The sequence below is a fragment of the Cucurbita pepo genome, chromosome LG01 (assembly GCF_002806865.2).
Source record: "Cucurbita pepo subsp. pepo cultivar mu-cu-16 chromosome LG01, ASM280686v2, whole genome shotgun sequence".
NCBI lineage: Eukaryota > Viridiplantae > Streptophyta > Magnoliopsida > Cucurbitales > Cucurbitaceae > Cucurbita > Cucurbita pepo.
Window position 1 is genome coordinate 80,479 of NC_036638.1, and position 26,996 is coordinate 107,474.

The window sequence follows — 26,996 nt, forward strand, 5'->3', positions numbered from 1 at the left end:
TCAGTTTGACCATCATTCATATGGGAATTACTAACAACTGGTTCAATATCTGTAAGAGCATTTTCAGTGTAAAAACTAGCAAGTTTGGCTAAGGCTGGAAGTAGAACAGGATGATGTGGATTTGTGGTTTTGTTTGGTGGCTTAGATTCTTCAAAAGGAAAAATATTTTCATCGAAAACCACGTCTCTAGAGATGTAAATACGTCCTGTACTTCTATTTAAGCATTTATATCCCTTATGAGAAGAACTATAACCCAAGAATATACATCTAGTAGTTCTGAAACTCAGTTTCTTGTTGTTGTAAGGCCTTAAATTAGGCCAGCAAGCACAGCCAAACACCCTAAGCATGGAGTAGTCTGGACTTTTACCAAACAATTTATGAAGTGGTGTGTCTTGTTGTATGGTTCGGCTGGGCATTCTATTTATAAGAAAGCAAGCTGTGTTGAAAGCTTCATCCCAGTAGGATAGAGGCATGTTGGCTTGAGCGAGTAAAGCAAGGCCAGTTTCTACAATGTGTCTGTGTTTTCTTTCGACTAACCCATTCTGCTGGTGTGTGTGAGGACAGGAGATATGATGTTCAATGCCTGTGGATTTGAAATAATTGTGTAACCGATGGTATTCACCCCCCCAATCTGATTGGACGGAGCGAATTTTGGTATTTAGCATAGTTTCAACATGTTTTTGAAATTGAAGGAACACAGACTCAACATCAGATTTGCATCTCAGAAAGTAAATCCAAACATAACGACTAAAATCATCAACAAAGGAAACATAATATTTGGAATTATTTACTGACGCAATGGATGGACCCCATACATCAGTGTGAATTAATTGAAGGGGTGCTGTAGATACATGCTGAGAAGAACCAAATGGCAATTGATGTGCTTTCCCTAATTGACAAGCATTACAAATTGAGGAAGAGGGAATATTAGTATCTATAGCTAAATTATTATCTTGTAGAATTCTAATGGTAATTGGAGATGCAGGGTGCCCTAGCCTTCTGTGCCATTGTTCTTTCGAAAGTTTGGCTGTCAGCAAGGCTTGACTGAAATTATGCGGTAGAACGTATAGGCCATTCTTACATCTACCGTGGAGCAGGAGTTTCTTCGTGACTCGGTCCTTAACCAAAAAATAGTTTGGGTGAAATTCTACAACAGCATTATTATCAGATGCTAGTCTTTGTACTGAAATTAGGTGCTTATTGATTTTAGGAACATATAGGATATGTTTCAGAACAAGAGATGAACCAGAAATTAATGAATTCCCAATATGAGAGATAGACAAACCTGCGCCATTTGCAACCTGAATTTGGTCGGTGCCAGTGTAGCGTTCTCTGGTGGTAAGCCTCTCTAGGTCATTGGTGATATGATCTGTGGCTCCAGTGTCAACATACCAGTTTGTGTCACTAGTGTATCCACTTGTTGCCAAAGCTGCTTGTTTGAGATTATTTTCGGCTTGATATGCCTGATCAAATCTGTGCCAGCATTGCAAAGCATCGTGATTGGGCTTACCACAAATCTGACAGACAATGCCTGAGCTGCTTTGTGTCTTTGATGGTTGACGTCCAGGATTGTTCACAGTACGCCTTGATTGTCCATGACCACTATTTAACTGACGACTACGACCGCGACTACCTCGACCTCCATTGGCACCTCCACGAATGGATATCCTATTGACATTGTTAGCAGATGAAAGTTGCTCAAATGTACCCTTACGCAAGTGCCGCATCTCATAGCTCAGCATGTGAGCATACACGTCGCTGACAGTGTATACATCTGTTCTGGTTGTAATGCTTGTGACTAGAGGATCATAATCTGGACCAAGTCCTTGCAGCATGTAGGCGATGAGTTCTTCATCCTCTATTCGCTTGCCAATGGCAGCAAGTGTATCACCAAGATGTTTTACTTTACGAAAGTAGTCAGCAATTGTCATGTCCTTTTTCTGGATAGTAGAGAGTTCCATACGGATCTGCATTGCTCTTGCTCGAGATGTGGAAGCAAATTGTCGCTCCAGCGTAATCCAGGCTTCTCGTGCAGTGGTGATTCCAACCATCGTGCTGAGAACCTCCTCAGTGACTGATGAGTTGATGAGGCTGAGTACCAGCTGGTCCTGGGGGTACCAGACTGTGAACTCAGGGTTGATGATAATTTTGCGATTCCCTGTTTCTTCACTTGGTTCAACGGCGATCGTCTGGCTTGGTGCAGGCATGGATCCATCCACAAAACCAACAAGGTTTTGGCTACGCAAGTAGGGAAGGATTTGGGTAGACCACAGTAGATAATTTTCTTGTGTAAGCTTAACACTAATCACCTGACTGATCGACGGAGAAGACATTGTGTTGTTTGGGATTGACATGTCTAACAGCAGAGGCTATGGATCTCGTGGATCTTATTTCGGCTCTGATACCATATCAAGTTTATGCAAAACTGTGCCTCACACTATTGAGGACATATTCTATTTATATTGGCAAAAGATTAACTAATAGATCCGATTTCATAGGAAACTAACGAAGTAAGCCTATCTTTATGGCATGACTAACTTCAAGCTATTCTAATGGATTGACCAATTCTAACATTGGGAACTGGGAACTGGGAACTGGGAACTTCTTTTGTTTTCTTCTCTTCTTCAATTATGCCTCTCTATGCACTCCTCCTTCCTATTTTCGTAATGGGGTCTCCGTGAGATCGAGGGAAGTCTTGGAGGGAGAAGAAATTTGGGGGTTTCTTGAGTAATTGTCAGTTTGTTTACACAAAAAGCGAGCTTATAATTGTGTCTTTCTGTGGGACTTTAGTATGAGGTTGCTGAGAGTGGGGGAGACAAAGGAGGAAGAGGAATGGTAGAAAAGACAAGTGCTGAGATGAGTATGAAGATGCAGCAGGGCCACCACTCAGTGGCTGTGAGGTATAATGAGCAAATTGGAAGCAAAAAAGGGGTCACCTTCATTCAAGCCAACAGGGCTTGGCTTCCCAAGTTCTTGTTGCTTTGGGTTCTGTTGGTGGCATTCATTAGTATGCTGATCTACAAGGGAATGGAGGCTGACAACAAGGTTAGAAGAAGGGAAGTCTTGGGGAGCATGTGTGACCAGAGGGCAAGGATGCTTCAGGATCAATTCAGTGTCAGTGTCAACCACGTCCATGCTTTGGCTATTCTCATTTCCACTTTCCACTACTTCAAGAACATATCAGCAATCGATCAGGTATTCAGGTTTCGGTTTCTGTCTTTGATTTAAATCAGTTGGGTTTATTTATGTGTGAGAGAGTATTCATATTTTCTTGTTTTCGTCTAGAAATTACTTTGGTGTCTTGATTCTCAGTTTCTAGGGGTGTTTGATTGTTTGAATGCAGGAAACTTTTGCTGAGTACACAGCCAGAACTGCTTTCGAGCGGCCTTTGCTCAGTGGTGTGGCATTTGCGCAAAGAGTGGTGCACTCGGAGCGAGAGAAATTCGAGATGCAACATGGTTGGACTATAAAAACGATGGAAAGGGAAGCATCGCCTATAAGGGATGAGTATGCGCCAGTCATATTTTCCCAGGAAACTGTTTCCTACATTGAATCTCTTGATATGATGTCTGGAGAGGTAGTTTGAATTATAATCATAGTCATAGTTAGTTAAGGGAGTGTTTTTTTTTTTTTTTTTTTTTTTTTTTTTTTTTTTTTTTTTTTTTTTTTTTTNTTTTTTTTTTTTTTTTTTTTTTTTTTTTTTTTTTTTTTTTTTTTTTTTTTTTTTTTGTGTTGACTTCGGTACCTCCTCCAAATATAATTTGTCCTATGATGCCTTTCATTGCAGGAGGACCGTGAAAACATTTTGAGATCAAGAGAAACAGGTAAAGCTGTTTTAACGAGCCCTTTCAGACTACTGGGTTCTCACCATCTTGGAGTTGTGCTGACGATCCCTGTTTATAAAACCAAGCTTCCGGCAAATCCAACTATGGATGAGCGAACTCGAGCAACAGCAGGGTAAGTTTCGCAAGTGGTTTTTCCTTTTCCTTTTCCTTTTCCTTTTCCTGTGTGTGTGGGTGAGGGGGGGACAAAAGCCAACTTCCATTTGAAGGGGTGGGAACTAGCTTTCATTGAGTAAAAGATGCCTCAATAAAGAGTTTCAAGAGGAGGCTAGGAAAAAAGGATTCGCAAAAATGAGAAATTGTGAAGACCCAAATAATGCACTGAAGGAAAGAAATGTATTCGTATTCCCAATGATACGAATTTAAGTAATGAAGAACAAAGAAAAAAAGAGCTATCTGATCAGATGATAAAAAAACAATTGGCTCTACATACTTGTGAGCTTGAAAGTTGGTGTTGATTGCATATAGTAGGCTGTTGAATAAGCACCATGTGAAAAGCAATGAGGGGTCAAATGTTGAAATCCTCCACCCCAAATGTGGTGGAGGAATAGGGCATGTGTCCAACATGCTATCCCTTGGGGTAGTTAGTATAATTTTAGATCTGCCCTCACAGTCAAAATATTTCCTTTCTGCTTATGCGCTGTCGCAGTCAACTATCCAATTCCGTTGGGCACCCGCCAACCCATATTACATGCCAATAACAAAATTTCTAGAATATCACTTCCTCGTGCCCTGGTACTATGTATGTTCTATACAATTCTTACAGTCCCTCTAATGCCTAGTCCTGTAGAAATGTAAGGTTGGAGTTTCATTCATAGGCCGAAAGATAATGGTTACAACTGAGGAGGTCCTCTATATCTCCGGTTGCTACTATTTACTTACACTGATTAGAGTTAGTTACATGGGTCTCGACCCCTTCATTCTTCTAACCACTAATTCCCTTTCTAACCCCTTACCGTAGATACTCTAGCTCGGTGAATCAAATTACTTTTCCATTAGTTTGCATGAATGTATTTGGCTGTGAAATCTTTATTCTTGAAGCATGTTATTGTAATCTAGTATTTTGGTAGAATGAGAAGGATCATCTCTCACGCTTTCCCCTTCAAAATATTATGGTTTGTTATGCTTCTTGATGGCTTCATAATTTTTGGTAAAGCAGTTACCTTGGTGGAGCATTTGATGTGGAATCACTTGTCGAAAATTTGCTTGGGCAACTTGCTGGAAATCAGGCTATTTTGGTGCATGTATACGATATCACGAACTATTCTGATCCCCTAGTAATGTATGGTCATCAATATGAAGATGGAGACATGTCTCTTTTGCACGAAAGCAAATTAGATTTTGGAGATCCATTTAGGAAGCATGAGATGATATGCAGGTAACTGCAAGGTCAAATCTTTTAAGTTGTAGCTGGAATATATCTGTGCATTTTTCCCAATGGTCTTACGGATGGAGTTTTGAGCAGATATCATCAGAAAGCACCAACATTATGGACGGCACTTACTACTGCATTCTTATTCTTTGTGATTGGATTGTTAGTGGGATATATATTATACGGTGCAGCAACTCATATCGTTAAAGTCGAGGACGATTTCCATGAAATGCAAGAATTGAAAGTTCTAGCTGAAGCTGCTGATGTTGCAAAATCTCAGGTATTTCTTGAAGCCTTTGCCTTTCATTCCCCAACTTCTTGCTACACTTTTCATACCTAACGTTCTCATCTTGTGCCAGTTTCTTGCCACCGTCTCTCATGAAATCAGGACACCCATGAATGGCATCCTTGGTGAGTATTTGTCTCTCTTGGAATTATTTTGGAAGGGTATTAGCTATTAGATGTGTATAGGCAATGACTTTGTTAGGAATGACATTGGGGTGGTTTGAATATTATTAGATATTAGCTAAAGAGTTTGTTAGTAGGAGTAGATTATAAATAGAGAGAGTGGGAGGGGATAAAGGGTGTATATCTTTTTGCATATTCTTCGTTACCAATATATTTATTGGATTCCCGCCAATTTACTCTTTACTTTCAATTATAGGAATGCTTGCTCTACTTCTAGATACGGAATTGAGTTCAACTCAAAGGGATTACGCTCAAACTGCCAAGGCCTGTGGAAAAGCACTGATAGCGCTAATAAATGAAGTGCTTGACCGGGCGAAAATTGAAGCAGGGAAGTTGGAGCTTGAGGCGGTTCCTTTTGACCTTAGATTGATACTAGATGATGTTCTGTCTTTGTTTTCTGAAAAGTCACGGCACAAGGGAGTAGAGGTAAGATCCTGCTAATTATGAGCAAGTTATTTTGCTGTAAATATTTTCTAGCATAGCACTAGATAGAACACGCTGGACTAACGAAGCTTTCTCCTTGACATTATAAATAAAATCGGCATCCATCTTTATGGACGAGGAAGAAGACGATTATTATTGTTTTTGTTTTCTTCTTGAAATCTGATATCCTTTGATTAATCTTGCTCTCTTGTCTGCTTTTTCTCATGGTGGCTTTTGTGCGGTTCGGGATGGCCGGCTCTCGTTGTGGACATGAAGTTGGCAGTGTTTGTTTCTGACAGAGTTCCTGAAATCGTTATGGGGGATCCTGGAAGGTTCAGACAAGTAATCACAAATCTTGTGGGCAACTCTGTAAAAGTAAGATTTTCTTTCTGTTCTCCCACGAGTCACCCTCATGGACTCTCAAATGTATGTTTTTGACCAAATCTTGTTGTCATTCTACTTTTCAACTATAATTATTAGGACTTCATGGTTTTTGACCAAATGTATGTTTTTCGAAATTTGACCTTTATGATTAGTTTAAAGTCTCTCTTAATATGACTGATGTTTCATTACTTGGGGCATTTGACAGTTCACAGAACAAGGACATATATTTGTCAAAGTCCAATTAGCCGAACAATCAATGGCTTCTACGAATATCAAATCTGAAACTCATGTGAACGGAAACTTAGATGATGGTGCATCCTACAATAAGCATCAGTTTCAAACCTTAAGTGGATGTGAGGCCGCTGATAACCAAAACAGTTGGGATACTTTCAAGCATCTCATTGCAAATGACGAACGGCCAAACACTTCAAGCAATTTTACGGTTACGAATGAAAGTTCTGATATTGTTACTGTTATGATATCGGTGGAAGATACAGGAATCGGGATTCCCTTATGTGCCCAAGGTCGAGTCTTTACGCCCTTCATGCAAGCAGATAGCTCAACCTCTAGAAACTATGGTGGAACTGGTATTGGCTTAAGCATCAGTAAGTGTCTGGTAGAACTAATGGGCGGTCAGATAACCTTTGTAAGCCGTCCCGAGGTTGGAAGCACCTTCTCATTCACTGCTGTGTTTGGAAAATGTGAGAAGAAAGCGACAGTCGACATTAAAAAGCCTAATTTGGAGGAACTCCCTTCTGCATTTAGAGGACTGAAATCTGTCGTAATTGATGGGAAACCAGTTAGAGCTGCTGTGACCAAATACCATTTGAAGAGACTTGGCATCCTGGTGGAAGTTGCCAGTAGTGTCAAGATGGCTGCAGCTTTATGGGGAAAAAATGGCTCTGTTAGATCAAGGTAAGCACCGTTAACCTCAATTCGTCAATACATTAGAAACGAGTTGCATAATTTTGTACAAGAATATTGTTATCATGTTTAATTGCAGTAAGTTCAGTAATTTTCTTAAAGAACACACATATGGGGTTGATAAAAAAAGCTTCAGTTCTTCATTAATATATTTCATAACTAAGATTATGCACAATTAAGATCCTCTTGTAGATATATTATGGTGCGGTTTTGTGACACGAATTGTTTGTTGTGTATTGCAGTAATATCTTTCAGCCGGACGTAATTTTTCTTGAGAAAGATATCTTTTTTTCAAGTGAGGAACGTGGTTCTTCTAATCTACTTCATCAACTAGACTGGAAGCAGAATGGTCATGCCTTTAAGTTGCCGAAATTAATCCTTCTCGCGACCAGCATAAGCACGGATGAATTTGATAAAGCGAAGGAAGCAGGTTTTTCAGACACCTTGGTCATGAAACCACTAAGAGCAAGCATGATAGGTGCATGTCTTCAACAGGTGCTTGGCTCGGGAAAGAAACGGCAGCTTGGAAAGGGCACGGCAAATGGGTCCAACTTTCTTAGAGGTAAGAAAATATTGGTCGTTGATGACAATATGGTGAACCGAAGAGTCGCTGCAGGTGCCTTGAAGAAATTTGGTGCCGATGTAGAGTGTGCTGAGAGTGGAAAAGCTGCTCTGACATTGCTTCAACTTCCACACAGTTTTGACGCTTGCTTTATGGATATTCAGATGCCAGAAATGGATGGGTATGTTCAGCAGTTTTTCTCTATTGCCAATAATTTCCCCCGAACTGTTATCACTGTCAAGATCAAAACATATTAAATAGCAACAATGAGTTTTAGGTGATGAGATAGTGAATAGCACGGACAGGAGGTCATGAGAATTTGTTCCCTTTCCTTTTGTTATGCATTTAATTTGAATGTATTAATGGAATGCGTCTTCTTCAACTGCAGATTCGAAGTGACCCGAAGAATCAGGCTGATGGAGAGCAAGGCAAAGGAAGCAGTGGTTAGAGAATCTGGTGGGAAAGAAAATGCAAGGAAAGATGAGTGGCATGTTCCAATATTAGCCATGACCGCGGACGTTATTCACGCAACGTGCGACAAGTGCCAGGCAAGTGGGATGGATGGATACGTATCAAAACCATTCGAGGAAGAGAATCTGTACCAGGCAGTTTCCAAGTGTTTCGATTTAAAGGCCATCACGGATTCTTGAGTCATGGATTTTGAGGTGGATGAAAGTGTGAAGTCAGTGGAAGGACATTTGTTCTGGGTTGGTTAGTACATTTTAGAGCAGATGCTCACAAGGCTTGATTTCAAGGAATCTTGATCAATGGAAGGGGCCATCATTTTTGACCAAAATGTTGTACTTCTGGGCATTTCTACATTACTGTCAGACCCTGCTGCTGCTGCTGCTGCATCTTCCTTGTATGTGCTGTGCTGTGCTGTTGGCACCTTTTAGTTGTGGCTTTTGTGCTGGGGGCTGTAAAGGGTGTACATTCATTATGATTATTATATGCTTGCCTTGTCAAAAAGAAGGTCTTGTAGCTGATTTTGTATAATTCTGTTGAACAGGATATGATGAGTGAAGAATTTGAATGCATGGAGGATGCACGAATGATCTTGTAATTTTGATTTTTTTATTTTATTTTTTAAATTCAATTAAATTTTGAATTGAGGAAAAGTAATACACATATTTTAGTAAATGAACACCTCTGAAATTTCTTAATTGAAGAATGGAAAAAGTGGTAAAAAAAACATGAGTATTGGTGGTCCACTTTTTAGGGTTGTAATTAATGTTAAAATTGGAAGTTATTAATGGTGCGGAAATCATGATTAGAAAAACCAACATTAGTGGGTCGTTCTCTTCCTGGACTAATACAGTAATGAGCTATAGATGCACTTAAATATAGTAATTTTTTTAGTAGTTTTCAAATTTTTTTATTAGTTTTCAAATTTTTTTAGTAGTTCTCAATTAATACCATTTATGTATTAAAAAATTGAAATATAAGCAGATAAAAAGGAAAATTATTCGGGCTTCTAGAAATATTTAAAAATTGAAGATAAATTAATTAAAATGTAACAATTTAATAAAGTTAGATATGAGAATAAAAGTAATATGTAAATAAAAATATTAGAAACAATAAGAAAGGGAAGAAAAGAAAAGAAAATTCAGCATCCCTAAGATCGCGTCAAGGTCTCTCTGCTGAAACAAAAAATACTCGGGGAGAGAGAGAGAGAGAGAGAGAGGGAGAGGGAGAGATAAAAATGGATGTAGTGACGTTCGGCATCATTGTCGGCATAATCCTCCTCTTCTTAGTGGCCATTTGCTACATCACCATTCAGGGCACCTGCAAATCCGCCTAATCCTTCTTCTACCTTCTCTCCAATCCATCCATTTACTACTCACTCGATCCTCCGCCCCGCCTGGATTCTCCTTTATTCAATCTCCTTCTCACCCTCTTCACAACATGCCCAACCGGAATCTTCTTCTCCTCATTTCTGCTTCTCTTCTTCTCTTAGGGTTCCTTTTGGATCTCACCTTTGCGCACGCCTCCCACGGGCATCACCATTGTACCCATGCCCACGGAGACCACTCCCACTCCCACGCCCACGATCATCACGATCACGATCACCATCACCATCACCATCGGCATGGGGAGGATCTGTCCGTTCGGTCCAAGCTGCTGCCGGAGGAGCTGGCGGAGGAGGAGGATATGAAGCTTTTTGGGTTTGGCAGACCCTATATCAATGTTGATCATCAAAGTGTTGAATCTTCCGAGCTCTCTGGTTTGGGTACTTTCTTCAATTGCGTCTTAATGGATGTGCATTCTGTTTTATTTTCTGCGTAATTCTTTGGAGTTTATATTCGGTTATTTTGTTCTGTGCTATGCTGGTGCTCCGAAAACTCCTAATTCTAGTGTTTTTGTGTTTTCCGGGGAAGATAGATAGTTCTCAATCTCGATTGTTTGAATTAGAAGTTGCATTATAGTAAATGCGTAGGCGTTTCGGCATTCGATGAACACATCAGTGGGAGATGTAAAACATCATATAGGAAATGGAAGCTATGCCTGCTGGAACTAAGTCGGTTGTTTCTATCTCCAAGGATCCTTCCAACTTCACGCACAACTGTTTATGTTCTGCTTGAACTTATTTCCGTTTGATGTATGATAAAATACCATCCACGCTCATTCATCTTGCTTTTTAGTTATCTGGTTCTTCGGTAATCTTGCAGTAAAATAATTCAAGTACCATTCTTGTTTCTTATGTATGGTAGTTGCATTTAGTACAACTTCTCTGTTTCTCCAGTGNTTTTTTTTTTTTTTTTTTTTGTAATTTTTCCCTATAGGTCTTTGGGTTCGTGCATTGGGCTGTTCACTGTTGATTAGCATGGCATCTCTTATTTGCCTAGTACTCCTTCCAGTGATTTTTGGTGAGTGACTTTGCGTTAAATGCACATGTATTTCTTATCTCATGGCTTATGTAATTGACTTTTTTTTTAGTCTAATGTGGTGTTTTATTGGTAAGAAAAACTTATGCCATCCCGACAACTGAAATGTTGAATTATTGTAGTTCGAGGCAAACCATCCAAAGGAATCGTCGACTCATTGGCACTGTTTGGGGTCAGACTCTTTTAGCCTCTTATTCCTAATAGGAATTTTTTAATTGCTTAATAACTTGATTTATGAAGTTCTGATTTTAATGTCAACTGTATGTATTTTGTTTTATAATGAGCTATGCTGAAATGACGAAGATATTTCTGTTATGTGAGGGGAAGCATGGTCTTGGGGTTTCGTATTCACATTGGTCTATTTACCTTGATATTTGAAGTATGTTTATAAGGCAATGGAGCTGTGTAGCTTAACTTTCAGATGATTTTATTTGGTTTCTATATCTTGTAACTTTTAATTTTAATTTATTTATAAGTGTGTAAAATATGAAAAAGGTTCCTGTGCTGCTAGCAATTAAATCGATGATGCCTTTTAAATCACATTACTGTTCCTTTAGCTCGGGGACACATATTTTCATCCAGATGTGTACCCTTTTCTCTAACCTTCAACACCATACTAGCCTAGAAGGCTCGAACACATAAACTTGAGTTGTGGAAATATACTTACAGTAGGTGGACAGTTTTATAGAAATCTGGAGGGAGAATAAAGGACTGAAATGTTTTAACTTGAGGTTCTAACCAGGAGATGGTCTCTATAGTTTCTAGATTCCACTTTGATGCTCATATAAACTGATTTTTTTCTGTTGTAGGCAGGGGCTATGTTAGGGGATGCCTTTCTCCATCAGTTGCCTCATGCATTTGGTAAGGAAACAGATCGATGCCATTTCAATATCTTGAAAATGTCTTCCCTAGCCCCTCACCTTTTACAATTATTGTTTATGTTTCCTACTATTAAATTAAAGGTCAGTATGTGCAAAAATGTGGTGGGATGCACCGAACGAATTAGTAATTGCAAATGTATTGAGCATCTAGTGATTATTGCTTATTGCATGGTTTTAAATCGTAAATATAGGGTGTATCNTTTTTTTTTTTTTTTTTTTTTTTTTTTTTTTTTTTTTTTTTTTTTTTAATTCAACAACATGGGGGACCATTTGGAGGAAATTTAGATACTTGGCATCTTTGGATGCCCGCTTTTAGTCAAGCAAATGTTACCTCAAAGACACGTTATATGGGTACATTGCTAGTATGCCGTGAATTAGGTTCATGGACGTGAGTAACGTATTGCCACCCTGCATGTATATGTGTGCCTTGGGGGATTGTGTGCTGACGTTGGTTTACTACTTTTTTAGGGTCACATGGGACTTAAATGGGCTACCCATGATACATATTGGAGTTGAGGAGTGTCTTTCTATGGGAATGGAAACTTTGAGGAAAATGTTGGGTGGTTTGCGTGCGCATATACTGATATTCTACTCCTTTCAATGGTTTAAAGGTTTGATACTAGAATGGAGTTTAGAGATGAGTATCTAAAAGTGAAACGACATGGGCATGGGTGTCAACATGCTTCACGAAGCCCAAATGGATGTTCAAGACCACCCTTAACACAATACACAGAGTCTTGGGCTAGTTACTTGTAAATGCTCCTTGGCATGAAGTATAGTGAGACAACCCCTCTTGTCATGATTTTGGTCGATGCGACCTCATAAAGCATTAGTCGGCATGAGACAAAATGTAATAAAATGGTCGTGGTCTAGGTGAGATGTAAGATTCATCTTAAAGGAGTCATGACTCGGTGTAGGAGCAAAATGATCATGGAGCCATAAAAAGTTGTCGATGCAATGGCCATGACAGAGTATTCAAGGGATTGTGGCTCAATGTAAAGGTCAATGAAATCTTTGGTCGTGGCTTGTAGTAGAGGCCAGTTAGGTAGAGGTGTTGTTAAGAAAAATGCACATATGGGTAATGTGCACGTCCAAGAGTCTAAAGAGATGTGTGCATAGTTGTTAGCACAACCTTGAGGTTAGGCTAACGATAAGCTGAGGGATGCTTATCCATGTCGGCAGTTTGAGTGAATGCTTAAGATGCAATTTTATGCGAGCTAAAGAGTTCATCCAAAGGATAAAGAACTTTGTCTTAAGTTTTATGGATCTAGAAATGCTCAAGATGTGAGTTTTTGGTCTAGAGTAGCCCTATTGTTGACTATGGTTTAGGTAGAATCATGTCACTGCATGGTCCAAGATGGTGAGATAATGAAATTTTGTAGTGGTCTTTTAGAGATGTTTTTTTGGTGCTGAGTTGAACCATGAAAGCCTACAAGAGAATAGAAAACTGTGTCATAATGTCTATGATGATAGGGTAGTTGTAGTTCTCATTACTTAGCATCAGAGATAGTGTAGTGTCAATTGTGTTGAAGTCTTGGCTCCCACCCACGGGTTCTCAGTACTTGCAAGAGGCTATGAGTTAAAACTTTAGAGAAAGGAAGAATTAGGTTGGACTGCTCAAGGTCTTCGGGCTTCAGGCTTCAGATATATGCAAAATTATTAGATGACAAAGTTCTAGGAATGCTATCAAGAGTAGTAGAGGAGTGTTGGCTGAATGCAGAGCAAGTCACAAGGCAATGCTTACCCATATTGCAGTCCTCAACAAGGCCCTTGCCTACCCCTATTGACGTTATTTATGTGATAGCCTAGGCACTCACCTTTGTAGAAAGAGTTATCTATCCGAACAGTATTCTTATTGATCTATTAACAACAAGTAGATGTTAGAAGAATATGCAATGTGTCAAGAGAAATTGGTGTTAAAGTACTTGATATAGTACTAAATTTACCATAATCCATCAGCTTAAACTTTTGGGTTAATTGATGATTGAGCATGGCATGAAAGCAGGAGGTCCTGCCTATAATGTTATTTCCTGAATATTGATTCCCCTTGTTAGACCTTCTATTAATTTCTAAGCCCACAATTAAGGTGTGTTAAAGTATAGAGCAATTGATATAAGATTAAATTTTCCATCGCCCTTCAACTTTAGCATTGGTGATTTAACAATTGATACAAGAAACCGTAGATATGCTTCTCGATAATGGAATCAAAACAAGAAGAAGAAGAAGAATCCGAAGACCAGAAGGGGTAGTTGGAATTTTGTAATGTAGGAATTTTATGAAGAGGTACACACAACATTTGCCAAGATAAAATGAATACATGTGATTGGATTCAAAGGAGAAACCCTCAGTTGAGAATAACCCCTGCCTGGTGTGTTTTGTTTAGATCAGGTTGGGAAAATCATCTGCATTTGTTCTTCCAGTGCTCATTTGCTGTTGCCATGTGGTATAGACTCTTGAACGTCTTTGGTCTGAGTTGCAGTTTCCCAGCTAGCTGGAAGGTTGTCGTTCATCATCTCTTATTTGGGTCTCCCTTGGTCCTCTGGTTTAATGCAATGGCTGCTCTGATTTGGAGGTTGTGGCTTGAAATAAATCTAAAAGTCTACCAAGGGAAGACAAAAATTTAAGGTTTTTGGGACTTAGTCAGTGTGTTTCCTCTAGTTGGTACTCTTTTACCTGTAATTTTTGTGACTGTATCTTCGCACGGATCAATTCCCATGGGAAATCCTTATAATCCATTGGCTTTATGAGGACAGCTCATTCCATTTTTTGTATGAGCTCTTTAGGATCTATATATCCCTCAAGTTTCTAAATTATATGAAAATAAGAAGGAAAAGAGCTTTTTTTTTTTTTTTTTTCTTGTTTTTAGGTGGTAACTTTTATCAAACTGTATTCTGTAATGTGTCTTCCTTTTCGATAGCTGGTTGATGGAACTGTTCCTCATTTTTTAAAAGAATCGTGAGATGGCTTATCCTCTCTTTCTTTATATTTTATCGAGTCTGCAATGCAAAGTTGTCCATTATAAAGAATGAAACATGGTGCTTTTTTGCGATGAGAACATCCATGATTCAGCAATAAATTTTATTTTCTTGCAAATTTTTTTATGGGATCGGTTTTTATCTGGCAGGTGGTGACAAGCACTCCCACTCGCATGCTGACCATCAACATCATGGTCATTCAGGAGAAAACCATTCACATGCTCATTCTTTGGAAGATCTTTCTGTAGGAATATCTGTCCTTGGTTAGTTTCTTACATCATGTGTTTTACAGACATTGTTCCATACATCATGTTGTTAGTTTTCTTAAAGAAACTTGATTTGTTATTTATTATGCTTGCTAGTTGTAAATGTGGGACTTTTAGTGCATTTATCTCTGTTTCAGTTGTTTAGAGGAGCACGCAAAGTTTTAATTTTGTTAAGTTTACTTTAATTGGTTCTGTTTCTATGCTTCTTTATGTCTTTGTTATCTGCTGAAAAATTTATATTGGTCCACAATTTATCAATATTAGATGCGTATGAGAAAGACTTCAATGGAGAATAAAGGGCATACTGGGACACAGTCTGATATGCATTTTTTTATTTGCCAAGGCAATTCACATTTAGAACTAAACGTGATGCAGATTTGGAAGAATGATTCCATGGAGATATAATGGAGATGGCAAATTGGTGCTGAATTTTTTAAAGAGTATTAGTGACATCTACCCATTGAATTTTATTTTACTTTTATTGTATATTACTTGAGGTATTGCTCCATGGACAGGGTTCATAATGACATATCTTGTCCATCGAGCTTAGTTTGTGGTTATAATTGAGTTTGATTCAAGCTTTGTTAAATTTTTCACTCCTCTATTTTAAGGCAATATTGCTCGCCATGTTTCTCTTCTTTTGCTATGTAAGCCCTTTCCCCAGCTTGTTTGCTTTGTCCAATTATGGCCTCACTTAACCTAGCCCGTAACCGCCTCTGGTTTTCCCTTTGATTGTAAACATCTTTCAAGTTATCTAAACGTTGAATGTACGCACCAACACTAGCTGTGAGGAAACTGAAGGTGCGGAAAGGGCCTTTCAATTCATAGTTGGAACTCTCCCTCTGAGTTATCTTGGCATCCCCCTAGAGGATAACTCAAACATAAGCTAAGGAAACTGATTCTAGATAAAATTCATAGAAGCTGAAGTGGAAAATAATTATTATGCATAATAGGGTAGACTTCTAGCACAATCTGTCAGGACCTAAAAGGTAATTAAAATAAGCTTATTGTATGACAGGTCCTTCATGCAGAGTTAATACCCTGGATAGGGAGTACCTGAAGACCTCGATCATTTTTCCAGACTTGTGTGTTCACTTGGTCAGTTTGGAGTTATATTTTTCGGTTCTTCAGTCTTAGCTTGGTTCAATCTAGAGATTGTAGCTCCATGTTGGAGGAGTTTTTCCTTCACTCAACCCTTTCGTGATAAGGGTTGTTTTTTTGTGGCTTGCCATCTTTTGTGCTATTTTATGTGGTGTTTGAAGTGAAAGAAAGAATAGAGTTAATAGAAGGGTTGAAATTCCTTGTTAGGTTCCATGTCCACCTTTGGGCCTTGGTGTGTAAGCTCCGATGGTGTAAAGAACTACCATGGATCGAGTTAGTGATACCACGACATATGATAAAAATAAGAAGATTTTTGGGGAATGAGATCAAACCTATGGTGTCAACTTATCTAGGATATTAAATTCCTAGAGTTTCTAGCCTACTAATATGGTTGCTAGTTGGTTGTCTTGTGAGATTAGTGTATTGGTGTCTTCTATCGTGAAGAGAAAATAATGGTGTGTGGCCTTATTTAGAAGTTTTTTTTTAATGTATTCTTACTAATTAAGGGTGAGATCTTGTCTAGTTCCTTGATTATATATTTTATTGTGTGGTAATATTATTAAAAGATCACCATTCTATGAAAAGAACACAAAGGTAAAATTCGTTTTATTAGTTAGATATTGATTAAAGTGCATCAGAAGTGATCAATAATTATTTCATCTTTTACTTTCCTCTCATTTAGGTTTTGTTTATTTCCCCTTTCAAAAATGAAATCTGGACTGTAAAGCATTTTTTGAGTAACTATATACTGAATTGGTGATGCAGCTGGAATTGTCCTTTTTCTTCTAGTGGAGAAGGTAGTAAGGTATGTGGAAGATAATTCTGCAGGAGGAAATGAATGGAGCCATGGTCATCACCACCACCATAACAATAAAAAATGGAAGGATGATAGCGATTATCATGACACCACTGATAAAAAAAGCAAGGCCAAACTGGAATTGGATGCAGTGCCAAATAACTCGAAAGAAGATAAGGTTAATCCACAGAGATCCATCCCTCAGAAGGTAAGCTGTTGAGTTGGCATAACCTTTTATATAGCAATATAGAACTTGTGATTGATCTTTTTAGGAAACAGATTGGCCTCATATAAATTTAATATTATATTTGTAATGAATATAATGTATAGATCTATCTGCCTAGGAGGAATAGAAGAAGCTCCTTCAATCTAAATTAATAAAAATGCTGCTGTAATTAGAAGTCACTATGATTGGCATTGGTAACTGCTGTGCATTTTCCAGAAGTCATTGAAAAACTCAAGTCAGTTTATAGATTCTATTAATTCTTTCTAACCACAAGGACCAAATCAAGTCCTCAGAGCAGTATTCGACAAAATTCTAGCTTTCTGCTTCAAGCACTTATCTGAAAGCACTTCCAAAAGTCGTAGGTGACATTGTTTCTAGAGACAGAATGAAGATGTTCCTTTTACTATCAATATTATAACCATTTGTGGCAACTGGGTTTCCTTTTGTTGTATTTCAATGAAAACCATTCTCAGGTTTGTATGGTTCAGCCATGGCACCCCTGAAGACTTTTATATCAAATTTGTTGACGTCTTGAACAGACTTCTGATGTCAACGTCACTAATAGTCAATAACTACGAAGATTTACATGTTCATATAATCGTGAAATGTTACTATTCTTATTATAAAATTGTCAAGTGTCACTATTGGGGTATTTGGTTGAACTACTAATTACAGGACGACTTCATTAGATGAATGTACCTAAGTTTTTGATATATCTTCTCTGACTTACTAGACTTATGCAGAGAATTGGAAAATCTGCTTCCAGAGATGTTAAGCAAGATCTAGATGCTGCTAACGGCACCACTGCTGATGTCAAAACATTACAAGAATTCCCAGCTAAGACACCGTCAAATTTAGTGTTTGGTTATCTCAATCTCTTCTCAGATGGCGTTGTATGTTTATCTCGATGCTTAACTTCTTCCATATTGGTGTTCAAACTTCCTGTTTAATTTTTATTATTTTCCTGTAAAAATGATTTAACTTCAATATAATCCAGTGCTAGGAGACTATTGATATATACTTGAGGGTTAATATTTGTTGGCGTTGCAGCACAATTTCACTGATGGGATGGCCTTAGGAAGTGCTTTCTTACTATATGGATCAGTTGGTGGGTGGTCCAGAACTGTGTTTCTGCTTGCACACGAGCTCCCGCAAGAGGTTCATCTTCTTTCTTGACTATCATTATTGGAATATCAGGCACTTCATTTGATCAGCTTGGTAACTGAGAAAGATAACATCCTCTGGTCAAGTCAAGCCGTGCTGCCTGATACTTTTTCACGTTAAAATTACATTTCATCTTTGATTAAATTGTCTTCTTTATTTCCCCAATTTTTCGTAAAAGGCGTGCCTGTCTGTCTTTAACCCTGGGATTTATGCCCCTTTTCTTCTTTTCTTATATCAGTTTTGACCAAGCTTCTAAGTTCTAGCTTTAAACAATGGGTTTTGGATTCAATATTTATGTTCCCTTACTTTCCTGTCCCTTGGCATGCGCATGATTTGTAGTCACATAATCCCGAGGATAAAATTAGCAAATGTGGTTCTTCCTGTACAATAGCTCCATGTACTTCATAAATCATGCTATTGAGTGATGTCGTTAAGCTCAGCTAGAGAAATTTGTAAAATTGGAAGGTATGTTCGTTTATGAATCTCATTCTTGCGGTTTGGTTAAATCATCTACATGTGTACTTCATTTTTTTTTTTTTTTTTTTTTTTTTCTTAATGGAGGTACAAATAAAAACTAAAAATCAGCTATACTTTGCCAATTGAACCATCGTTGGTTGAACCATCTGTCTCTACCTTGTGAGCTTATTACGAATTTATGTAACTCTGCAATATCCCACTAGTCACCAGTCATGATTGCTGCCTTGCACGGGACATTGTAGCGTTACAAACCGGACAGCACCCATGATTTATGAACTTCAGTTTTTTTTTGTCAGTATGTTCTTATGATGCAACACGTATCTCCTTTTCATTGTTTCATTTCTCGTTTTATGTGTTTGTTTAGTTTTTGAGTGTCTGCTTTTGGTACAGATTGGCGATTTTGGTATTTTGGTCAGATCCGGTTTCAGTGTTGTCAAAGCCCTTTTCTTCAACTTCCTCTCAGCACTCGTGGCTCTTGCAGGAACTGCATTAGTAAGTACTTTCTCTGTAAGCGCTGCATAATATCATTCCATGAAGGTGAATAGACCATTCAATTATCGATCTACTATGACATCTGTAGGCACTGCTAATGGGGAAGGATCCAGGACACTCATCTTTGATCGAGGTGAGAAATAGCTGCTGAAACTCTGTATTGTGTTCGCTTAGGACTAATTCTTATTGAGACGATTTAAACATCCTCAGGGCTTCACCGCTGGTGGCTTCATATACATTGCGGTTGCTGGAGTGCTTGCCGAAATGAATAGTAACAGTAAACCAACAGTAAGAACAACCGCGCTTCAATTAACTTCACTTGTACTGGGAATGGCTGTCGCGCTTGGTATTTCACTTGTTGAATAAATCAGAGTACATTTAGGTGGGCTCTATGTGTTCATATCTGTACTTGGCTCCCCGCATATACACACTGATTAAACTAAATATGTTCATATTTGATCCATTTTTGTATCTGTTTAGTAACCATCAATTAGTGTAGTTCGAAGGAATGGCAATTGAAAGATACAGCCGTTGATCTTATAATGGGAGACTCGCAGATACGTGTTCTTTTGCAAGATTTATATGCCTTCTCTCTTAGCCTTTATTTCTCTTTCGAATTTAACATTCTTTCTCAAACATATCCATCCCTCGAATTCATCTAATTAAAAATGCAATGGAGTTTACCTTCTAAATTTATGCTCATGCCATACTTTTAGTTTTTTAGTTTTGTATTTAATTGGTCATTGAATTTTAGAAGTGCTTAATGTATTTGAGCTTTCAATTTTTCTTTTTTTAATAAATTCTTGTCTTTTAGATATTTTTTTAAAAAAACATTCACTTATTAGATTAAAAGAAAGTTATTAGAGTCCTAGTAGACATGAAATCTAGTTATTATTATTATTATGTATATTGATTTCTTTCTAATAGTAAAAGGGTCTATTTCGATATAGAATTAAAATTATCTATTTTGACAATTGGGGAGGAGAGGAGAATGGATATTAGGTTAGAAAAGGTAATGTGTGTGGGTTTGCATTATATATTTGAGTCCATGTCTCCCACTCCCTTCTCAGTAAATTTACTTTTTCCTTTATACCAAACCCCTCCATACTTCACTTTAACAATTGGAGTCCACAACGGCACAGTTTCAACTTTACCAAATACACAAAAACCAAACACAAAATATGTCTTCTAATTCACACCCATATCATATCTCTCAACACAAAATATCCATATCCATATCCATATCTATAGATATAAAATAATAATCACTAAACATATCAAAATATATTTGCATTATCAGTCACTTTGGTAATTTGACCTTATAGCTGCCGTGCCTTTATGTTTCATTGTCAAGACTCAAATTTGTCCAACTGCTGAAGCATTTGGAAGATGGTGAAGTTCTGGGTGGTCGGCAGAAGAGGAACGGGCGACATTCCTCCCATCAGGTGGTCGGGTCGGCTGAGCGTATGGTGGTGTCGCTTCCGCACCACCCTCACCGCCGTCTCGGCTGATGCTTTAACTTCTCTAGACACTTCTGCTCTTTTCCTCCAGCTTTCTGGTGCCCTCTTGCCGTTATGCATGGTTCCTTCCTGTTTTCCATTTCAAACATCAGTTTAACAAACAGTTATAGTTGTTGTGAGATGAAGGTGTGAGGTAGGTGTGATCATAACACATGGCGTGGTGGAAGTAAATGAAAAAGAAGTGTTACGTCAAGAATGGAAGAAGAGTTGGGCATTGGGCAAACGACAGGGCGGTCTTCATCATCAGGTTCCGTGGGATGCTGCAATGGCCAAAACTCCATGTCCACTTCAACCACCTGAGCTTCCATTCCTGATCTTCTTTCAGCCTTAATGCTTCCCTCTTCTGTTTCTGAAACGCTGCTGCTTTGCATTTCTCTCAACTGAACAACAAGTTCAGAAAAAGGGAGCCTCAAACACAGTGTTCTCAAAGAGATGGAAAATGAATGAATGGTATGGAAGGGGTTAAGAAATGAAATGACAGGAAAACACAGAAAATCTTTTGGGTTAGGAGAGGGGAAAAACAAGAAAGTGCATCAAAAGGAGCAGTCCCAAAGAGAGATGGCGTTTGTGGGGTTCACTTGTGGCACTTAAGAGGAAGAAAGATTCCCCCACCCTCTTCTTCTTTTTGGGATTTTCTTTAATTTCTTCATTTTCTTTGGTTTCTTTAACTTTGTTGCTTTAAGGAACAGCAGGCTGTTTCTTTGAAAATCTTGCCATTTATGCTTCCTCTTTTCTGTCTTTATCCTCCTTGGTTTTGGTGAAGATTTTGGATTTCAACTTACCTAGTTTTTGTATAGTGTTAGTCTAACATTTGAATTTAGTTTTTGTTTTGGTGAAGTCTGTGTTAACCATCACATCATCCTTCTATTAGGTATCTGTTGTTAACATTCGAAAACCTACCACCGCTGCAGTTCTTTCTTGAATACAAACTTAACAAAATTTATACACAATCATATGTTGAATAGTATAAAACTATCATATAAAATAAGAGAGAGAAAAAAGACAGATCCAACCGTTATTGATTGATCGAGAGAGAGAGAGGTTGAAATGCACATGCAATTCCCTTTTACCTGTATGTGTATTTTGTAAAAGACAAGGATGTTGTGCTGTTGCAGCTTTTTGTCTGCCTAAGCTTACCCTCATTGGTTCATTTGTTCCCTCCCCCTATTCTTCACATCATACTTTTTTTCTCTTTTTTTTTTTTATTTTTTTTTTACCAAAAGTACATAAATATTGCAAGCGATAGATAACAATTCAATAAAGCTTTTTTTGTTTGCCTTTATATTTGTTTTCTGTAGTAAACGTCTTTTACCCATTTGAAGTGGAATATCAATATTTGTCTTGCTTTTTATAAGAATTACACACAACATCTCTCTAACCTTATTATGTATGTGGTGAAATTTAGTTTCGATTGAGTTCAATAATCCTTAACAAAAAGCAAAGAACTGATCGAGAAGGAATTTTAATTTCTTGAAACGGTGCTTTCCCAAAGTGATTTGCAATCGTTAAGTTAGGCTTTAGAGAAAGAAAGGATGGATCTACAAAGAATTTAAACCATTTTCCAAGTCATCCTTGATAGGAGTGATTGCAATGGTTAAATTAGGCTGTAGTCATCTTTGATGATCATGCTACACTTCCAAGATGACTACTTTTTGCTCAACTCGATATTAAACATATCAAGAGAGAAACTCTCGCACAGCCACACAAACATCAAATCCAGCTATGTGCGCTACCAATGCCACCGATGTGTGCATGTGCATGTTCGCTATTCAGCCCTTGCCATATTGCCAAATCTGCCATGCCATCCACGCCAACTACCTATTCTGGGAGCACATCTCCTATGCTCACAAACACTTTCTAGCATGCTTAAAACAGATAGTTGAGGCCTCCTTGTTTTCCTTCACTTCTTTATAATGTAAACAGNTTTTTTTTTTTTTTTTTTTTTTTTTTTTTTTTTTTTTTTTCGGGTTTTGAAGTATTATATTTAGGCGCTTATGCTTTAAAAATATTTGGTTTTTTGGTTGAAAACCATATATGAGAAGGATACTAAGAAACTAAAACGAGAACCAAGTTTTCTAGAAACAGAAATGATATCCCTTTAAAAACTGTGAAAAATGGCTAAATCGTTGAAAAGGGTAAGAATATAACACAAAGGATTGCACACTTGGGACAAGTAAAATCTAGTTAAGCTGTACAAAGGCCCATAACTAACCTTGAAGCTCAGCTACTTTTAGCATTTGAGACTGCCACTATCCCAGAAGTGGAAGAGTCAACTACCATATGGAACACTGTATATGGATTGACTGGTTCTCCAATGGACGAAGCTCCGAAGGAGTTCTCTCCTTAAATTAGAAGCATAATCTTCCCAAGCTGCTGCTACTGCAGCAAGCTTAGCCCACCCCAACCGGTGTTGCTTCTCCTTGACATCAGAACTAGCATACAAGAAGACTGACTCCGCCAGTGCATTGTCCTTTGAGAACTCGGATTTAAAGTAATCGACTCCCACATTTCTCTTTGGAGATAAACCTTCTGCATAGCTTGAATCTTCCTTGGAGTTAGTAGAATCCAATTCTTTGCCTTTCCAATATAGAAATTGCACTACCTGTTTAAGCAGGTGTAGGTAACTCGTTTTAGCAGACTTTTTCAATGAGGAAACTACATAAAACGAAGTGAATTAATCATAGTATTTGACGATTCTGAATATGACAACTTTTTTTTCTCGTTAGGTGAAAAACGACCAGATTCTGCTATATAATCACAAGGGGGACTAATGTTGAGGGTGATTTCGACGGAATACCTGAAGTGCATGCAAAATGCTATCAAACTTCTGAGAGAAGATCTTATTACCACGTACTAATTGTACATCCTGTGAGAATAAATCTGGATACTCTGACAAACTATGGTCCTGAGGAAAATAAATGCCGTATCCTAGCGCATGCAGTCTTGCCCAACATATATCAAAACCGAACTTGAAATTTGGATCGTCTTTTGGTGAAAACCAATACATATTACAGGATGGAGGCTGAGGTAGGCATGAGTCAGGAAGACGATCGTGTAAATGGCTTTGTGAAAGAAGGGAAAGAAGTTTTGCATCTTCATCATGGGAACTATCACGGGTGAACCATAATGTCAGCGTAAGTCTTTCTCCACTGGTTACCTATCCAAGGAAACCACGTGGTAAGCAAGATGAAGTACAGCTGTCTACGAGAGGGCTACTAGCGACTCTCTTGAGGATTAATCAACATGCATGATCCCTCAGTTACAGTAAAAGAAAAACAGCAAGAAAGAATTAATGTGCTCTCTCTCGGCTTCGATGACGAGGCTTTTTTGAATTACCCTTTGATCTTATTTTACTGGATTGAAGCCTTTTTTATATAGTTTGACTCCCATTTGTAGGCTTTAATTTTATATAACTTGTATTGTTTCATTTCTTCTCAATGAAAGTTAGATTGTTCCTCAAAGAACCATGGGAGAGATTTGATGTTATTCATTTAAACAATGATTTCACATGCAGATTCAGAGGGCCAGAGTGTTTGGACATACCTCATCAACAGAATGAACATTGAGGCTGTCAGCCGTGTACATCACACAATCCTGATAAAGCGAAACATGTATTAACTATACTTGATTGGTACATTGTTTCAAACTACTAGCAAATATAATCCACCACCTTCAATTATTCAGACTAATATGGCATTTCTTGTAAGAGGAAAAACAACTTTTCATTGATATAGAAAAATGAACTAAAAACCTATCACCGAAATCCAACAATTCAGAGAAGATGCCCTTTTCTGCATGACTCGTCTCCATTTACATCAAAGTCAAACGTTCTTATAGAATATCCCCACAATTAGAATTAATTATAATTTAAAAAGAAGGCATAATTACTAAAATAATTAGAAAGGGAACTATAAGAACAGCAATGAAACATGGGCTATAATTCATACTGCCGAGGATTAAATTCCACTTATTATTTCTATTGACCAAAAAATACTGAAGATTGCTTCGCTCAAAAAAGAAGCATATGTACCATTTTCGAGTTCTACAATATGTGAGGATGAGATTTGAACCTCCGCCTTTTAATTGAGGTTTTAATGTCTTAACCAATTGAGCTACAATCATCAAACATAGAAATATAGAAATTTACAATTTTTTTTATAAGAAAAAGTGCTGTATGTACCGAGTAAAATAAATGGAAGAGGTCAAAAGCTTTTATCAATCAACTTACTCCACAAAGAGGCGAGATAGTTTTTGGTTCCCCGTCCTGAAAGTGAAACAGCCCACCTTCGAAATCTACTCCATAACTATTCAAGTAACACACTGCCTTTTGCCAAATACACGAAGACAACCATCAGCTAGAGTACTGTAATAATGGAGAAGAAATACCAAATGAATTTCAGGGAGAAGGTACTATAGGAATTGAACCACCCTCCCCCTTGTCAGAAAGAAAAACAGAAAAGAAGTCCAAGAGAGAATAAAAAGGATATAAAACTACAATTGAAATGAAAGAATAGGTTGTCGAAGGGATAGCAACAAATGACATCTGACTTTCCCAGGAAAAATTGGTTCACATACTGTAAATTCACGTTGTTTTAGATAGGGCCGGTTGTCGTCACTATGCCATCCAATCCTTGCTCCCCTGGTCCAGCTGAACTACGACAGAATGTTAGAAGAAAAATACAGATTCTACTACACTTTTTTTAAAAATGAAAAGTAAATCAAATGAAGTATTCTATATAGTTCACAAAAGAGAGCGAAAAGAAAGATATTTCATTGAAAAATATATAGACATTAATCACAAATGAGATTGCCAGAACAAGAAAGAAAAGAACACTCCCAAGTGAATAAAAAAAAAACAAGATAGAATGAATCCCAAATTTCACTATGATTTTTGTATCAATCTTGAGAATTTCTTTTATTCCATTCCATCCAAATATTCAAAAGAAACGGTTGTAATGGCATTCAACCAACCCAGTATTATTGCAAGTATTTTTTAAAAGGTAATCATGTTTTTAGGAAGAACCAATCACTGTAACAAACTATGAAGCAAGATTTTGAACTTTTTATGTATTCAGGTCTAGGTAAGTCGTTGAAATTCCAAGATTTAGTCCTTCCACGGGTCATGCTAAACACACAGAAATTAAACCGTGGATCACAAGAACCAACCTGCGAAGGCCCATACCAGACTGGGCTGATTATAAAGTACTCCAGTAACATGGCCGTCAGACTCCCTGAACTAAAGTTAACCATATAGACGATTTCAATGACAAAGAAAGACTCAGCCTTCTAATTAATGGCCGTCTTACTCCCTATGTTCATTCTTCAAATTTTGGGGTTTACGCAAAAAGAGACAACACCCATTTAAGCCTTTAACACATAAGGAGGAAAAAGAATAACCTTATCAAGCCAGTGAACTCGACGAAGAGCTCATATTCACAGCCAAAGAACTCCTCCGCTTTCTCCTTCAACCGCTCTGTCACAAATATTGAACTCTAATCAAAATTAGGCATAAACATTACCAAAAAGGAAACAATGGAGAAAATGGAGGAATGGGTGGTCATACCTCTAATCGAAACAAAAGGCATGATCAAATGAGCAGAATTAGAGACAACAAGATGCAAGAGAGTGGTGGAGAAGACGTATGGTCTATAACCCACCGTACAGCAGCTCTTATGGATGAACTCCAGTTCCCTGCATTCTTCGAGGGTTAAGAAATTTTCCAGAATGAGACGCCGCCGCTGATTGATCTCCGCTTCGTCTCCCATTTTCATCCAATTCTCCGTCTCTCGTTTCGATGGCAGTAATCGGATGGAATGCCCTTGACCATAAAAATATACCTTCAACATATACAAAGATACAACGATTTGTGTGACATATATAAAACAATGTTCAACTGTGCTGTTTGAGAAATGATTCCAAGTATTCCTATAATATTAAGGAGAGTCAATTGGGGATTACAGGTTTTGGAGAGAGAATTACCGAAAGCGATATCCCAATTTGCAACAACAATCGAATGAAATCCTCTATGGCGAGGCGACTGCTGCTTCTCTATGTATCCCTCTCTCATAAACACGCGCCATCGATGAAGCCGGTACAAAATTTAAATAGAGAACAGAATAGATATTAAACACGGTTTATACATATATTAAAAATAAAAATAAAAATCAGAAAAATTGAAAGAATTTGTAGGATAAAAGAATTAATAATCTTTTTAACACACGGATTTCAACAATAGTCA

General features: G+C 37.9%; 4 protein-coding genes and 1 non-coding gene across 6 annotated transcripts; 2 read left to right on the plus strand and 3 right to left on the minus strand.

Annotated features, from left to right (window-relative positions):
* Positions 1–1,729: 1,729 nt before the first annotated feature.
* On the minus strand, positions 1,730–1,865 carry LOC111783010. Its single transcript, XR_002813256.1, has one exon. It is a non-coding gene; the product is annotated as a small nucleolar RNA Z247 (small nucleolar RNA).
* Positions 1,866–2,578: 713 nt separating this feature from the next.
* Positions 2,579–9,038, plus strand: LOC111806661 (histidine kinase 4-like). The gene is made up of 11 exons (XM_023692435.1): positions 2,579–3,195; positions 3,344–3,577; positions 3,788–3,957; positions 5,002–5,220; positions 5,308–5,494; positions 5,574–5,625; positions 5,879–6,108; positions 6,382–6,480; positions 6,695–7,404; positions 7,656–8,156; positions 8,364–9,038. The coding sequence occupies exons 1-11, from the start codon at positions 2,833–2,835 to the stop codon at positions 8,623–8,625; spliced, it is 3,027 nt and encodes a 1,008-aa protein (XP_023548203.1). The 5' UTR covers positions 2,579–2,832; the 3' UTR covers positions 8,626–9,038.
* A 533-nt stretch (positions 9,039–9,571) lies between these two features.
* On the plus strand, positions 9,572–19,815 carry LOC111807445 (IAA-alanine resistance protein 1). 2 transcript variants are annotated; one of them, XM_023694255.1, is made up of 11 exons: positions 9,572–10,199; positions 10,759–10,842; positions 10,983–11,032; positions 11,670–11,721; positions 14,866–14,979; positions 16,849–17,087; positions 17,849–17,998; positions 18,156–18,263; positions 19,137–19,238; positions 19,327–19,371; positions 19,449–19,815. In XM_023694255.1, the coding sequence occupies exons 1-11, from the start codon at positions 9,881–9,883 to the stop codon at positions 19,602–19,604; spliced, it is 1,419 nt and encodes a 472-aa protein (XP_023550023.1). In that variant the 5' UTR covers positions 9,572–9,880; the 3' UTR covers positions 19,605–19,815. The 2 variants fall into 2 exon arrangements, with proteins under 2 accessions (XP_023550023.1, XP_023549336.1); XM_023693568.1 differs by having other exon boundaries at positions 9,573–10,205.
* Positions 19,816–20,317: 502 nt separating this feature from the next.
* On the minus strand, positions 20,318–21,437 carry LOC111808825. Its single transcript, XM_023695424.1, has 2 exons — positions 20,947–21,437; positions 20,318–20,827 (listed from the first exon to the last, which is right to left on the minus strand). Exons 1-2 carry the CDS (start codon positions 21,127–21,129, stop codon positions 20,588–20,590), a joined length of 423 nt encoding a protein of 140 aa, XP_023551192.1. The 5' UTR covers positions 21,130–21,437; the 3' UTR covers positions 20,318–20,587.
* Positions 21,438–22,829: 1,392 nt separating this feature from the next.
* LOC111809701 (prolyl 3-hydroxylase 1) lies at positions 22,830–26,910 on the minus strand. The gene is made up of 8 exons (XM_023696471.1): positions 26,738–26,910; positions 26,322–26,595; positions 26,156–26,231; positions 25,334–25,406; positions 24,987–25,082; positions 24,302–24,352; positions 23,556–23,915; positions 22,830–23,360 (listed from the first exon to the last, which is right to left on the minus strand). Exons 2-8 carry the CDS (start codon positions 26,527–26,529, stop codon positions 23,028–23,030), a joined length of 1,197 nt encoding a protein of 398 aa, XP_023552239.1. The 5' UTR covers positions 26,530–26,595; positions 26,738–26,910; the 3' UTR covers positions 22,830–23,027.
* Between the last annotated feature and the right edge of the window lie 86 nt (positions 26,911–26,996).